General features: G+C 61.1%; 1 protein-coding gene across 1 annotated transcript in view; it reads left to right on the plus strand.

Annotated features, from left to right (window-relative positions):
* The window catches only part of LOC105299517 (glutamine-dependent NAD(+) synthetase-like), a 43,368-nt gene that overhangs the window by 39,209 nt on the left and 1,805 nt on the right, over positions 1-2,354 (plus strand). Inside the window, 1 exon segment of the mRNA XM_023537357.1 lies at positions 2,318-2,350. Within this exon segment, the coding sequence (XP_023393125.1) occupies positions 2,318-2,350 (33 nt within the window).

Consider the following 2,354-nt stretch of genomic DNA (forward strand, 5'->3'; position numbering starts at 1 on the left):
GAGGGGTGACGGGGTGAGTGGGGAGGGGAGTGTCTGCGTGTGCCGTAGGGCGACCTCGGAGAACAGTCTGTTGGCCCCTCCGCCCCGTGCCGGTCGGGGTCACAGGCTGTGCTTTGCAGCGTCGGTGGACACTGAGGGACGTGACGGGGACGGCCGTAAGGCCACTGACCTTCCCGCCGTCCGCTCCTCAGGTCGCAGAGGCTCAGCCCCGCGGTTCCGGCCTCGCGTGGAGGTCTGCGGTCCGGCGGAGCTAACGTTTGCGAATGGTGTTAAATTTACTTCTCAAGTGATTTATTTTCTTAGGTGCTGTCGTGAGTGGGAGCGTTTTCCGAATGTCCTTCCCGGGCGGTTCTTTGCCAGTGTCTAGAAAGTTTTCCGCACTGTTTTTCCGTCCGCTCTCTGGTTTCCCCGCCCAGCCCGGCCATTTCCTTCCTTCCTCGTGCTCTTGGGTTCAGCTCACTCTTTCCCCGGCGTCGGAAGGTGGGAGCTTAGGTGACTGATTTAAGTACAGGCGTCTGCAACTGTGAGTCTCTCTCGGCCCTGTTTTCACTGCAGCCCATAGGTCAGGAGTCCCCAACCTCTGTGGCACCAGGGACCGGTGTTCCTACGAGAATCTAGTGCCCGATGATCTGAGGCGGAGCTGGGTGCCGATGCTGTGCGGCCCAGTCCCTAACAGGCCAGGGACCCGTCGCGGCTCTGATGTGCTACAGCCTTGTTTCCATTCCTCTCGAGTATTTTCTAATTTTCCTCCGATCTCTTCTTTGACCCGTCGGATATTTGGGAGCGTGCTGTTTGATTTCCTCCTCCTTGTGAATGTCCGAAATGGTTTTCTGTCACTGACTTCGTAACTCTATTCCACGTGGGTCGGCGAGTGGACTTTGTACGACCTCGTGTTTCACAGCGTGCCGGGCCTGCTTCCTGGCCCAGCGTGCGCTCTGTCCTGGACAGTGTCCCGTGCGTGGCGGTGGCCGGGAGTCCTGCAGGCGTCCGTCGGGGGTCCGGCCTTCCACGCCCTGTGGATTTCTTCGTCTCATCCTCTCTGTTACTGAAAGTGGAAAACTGGGGTCTCCGACGTGCCCTGCTGCATTCACGGAATTAAAATTCTCACTAGATGCCACACAGAGCAGCAGAGGAGGTCCCGGGCCAGAACCCTGCTGGGGGCTCGGTGGCGGGCACGGCGGACACGGTCACTTTCTCTGAAATGCTTACCGTCCCCTGGAGGGGACACACAAGCAGGAAGTAAGCACAATGGCCCCAGGCGGCTGTGGGCGTGCCCACAAAGCCAACCGGGGTGATCCGACGGTGGCCATGTCCCTTAGACAGGGGTCAGGACGGGCCTCCCAAGGAGGTGAGGTTGGAGCCAAGGCCGAGGGGAGGCCAGGCGGGCACCTGGCGGAGGCGGGCGCGGTCCCAGGAGTCCCCACTGGCCCCAGCCGGAGGCGTGTGCTGTCCCGCTATGTCACAAGCTGCCAGCATCACCTCCGGTCTCTCTGATGGGCTCTGGCCGTGTATTCTGGGGTGAGGCAGGAACTGAGAGAAAATTAGAGCAAACGTTGAGAAGGGGGTTCAGCTCGCTGAGCCCCGGTGTGGAGCTGCCTCTTTGGAGCAGGGCTTGAGTAAGGCCGCGTCCCCTAACGGGGTCCAGGTGTCACGAGGCCGCCCCGTCTTCCCTGAGCCCCATCTCTAAGGGAAGCAGGCTCAGGGAGGCAGGGCACAGGGCCTGATGCTGGTCCTGGGTTGGTTTCCGGGGGCCACGGTGACAGAGTACATCAGACACAGACCTGCACCGTCTCCAAGTCTGGGGGCCGGAAGTACGGGATCCAGGGTCACAGGGCCACACTCCACCTGGAGGCTCCAGAGGAGGGTCCTTCCTGTCCCTTCCAGCTCCCAGGGAGCCACGGCTCCTGGGCCGGTGGCCATGTCACCCCAGTCTCTGCCTCTGTCTTCACACAGCCTTCACTCTGTGTCTTCATCTGTCCTTTGTAAGGGCACCTGTCATGGGATCCGGGGTCCTCTCATCTCGAGCTCCTTAATGACATCTGCTGAGACCCTTTCTCCACGTGAACTCAGTCTGTAGGTTCTGGGGTTTAGGACGTGGACACACCCTTCGTGGGGGCCTCAGTTCGGCCCATCCCAGCCCTCAAAACCGAATGTCTGGTTTTCCGTCATTCTGCCTGAAAGCCACTTCCTCCCGCAGTCACTCTGGGGCCCTTTGGGAACGTGTCCCCTCCCCTGGGTCTCAGTGCCCGTCCCCACGAGGCGCTGTCCGGACACTGACCCGCCCTCCCTCCGTGGGCCCTGTCCATCTGCTCCGCAGGAAGACATGGGGATGACGTACGCGGAGCTGTCTGTCT

The sequence above is a fragment of the Pteropus vampyrus genome, unplaced genomic scaffold (genome assembly GCF_000151845.1).
Source record: "Pteropus vampyrus isolate Shadow unplaced genomic scaffold, Pvam_2.0 Scaffold187, whole genome shotgun sequence".
Classification (NCBI taxonomy): Eukaryota; Metazoa; Chordata; class Mammalia; order Chiroptera; family Pteropodidae; genus Pteropus; species Pteropus vampyrus.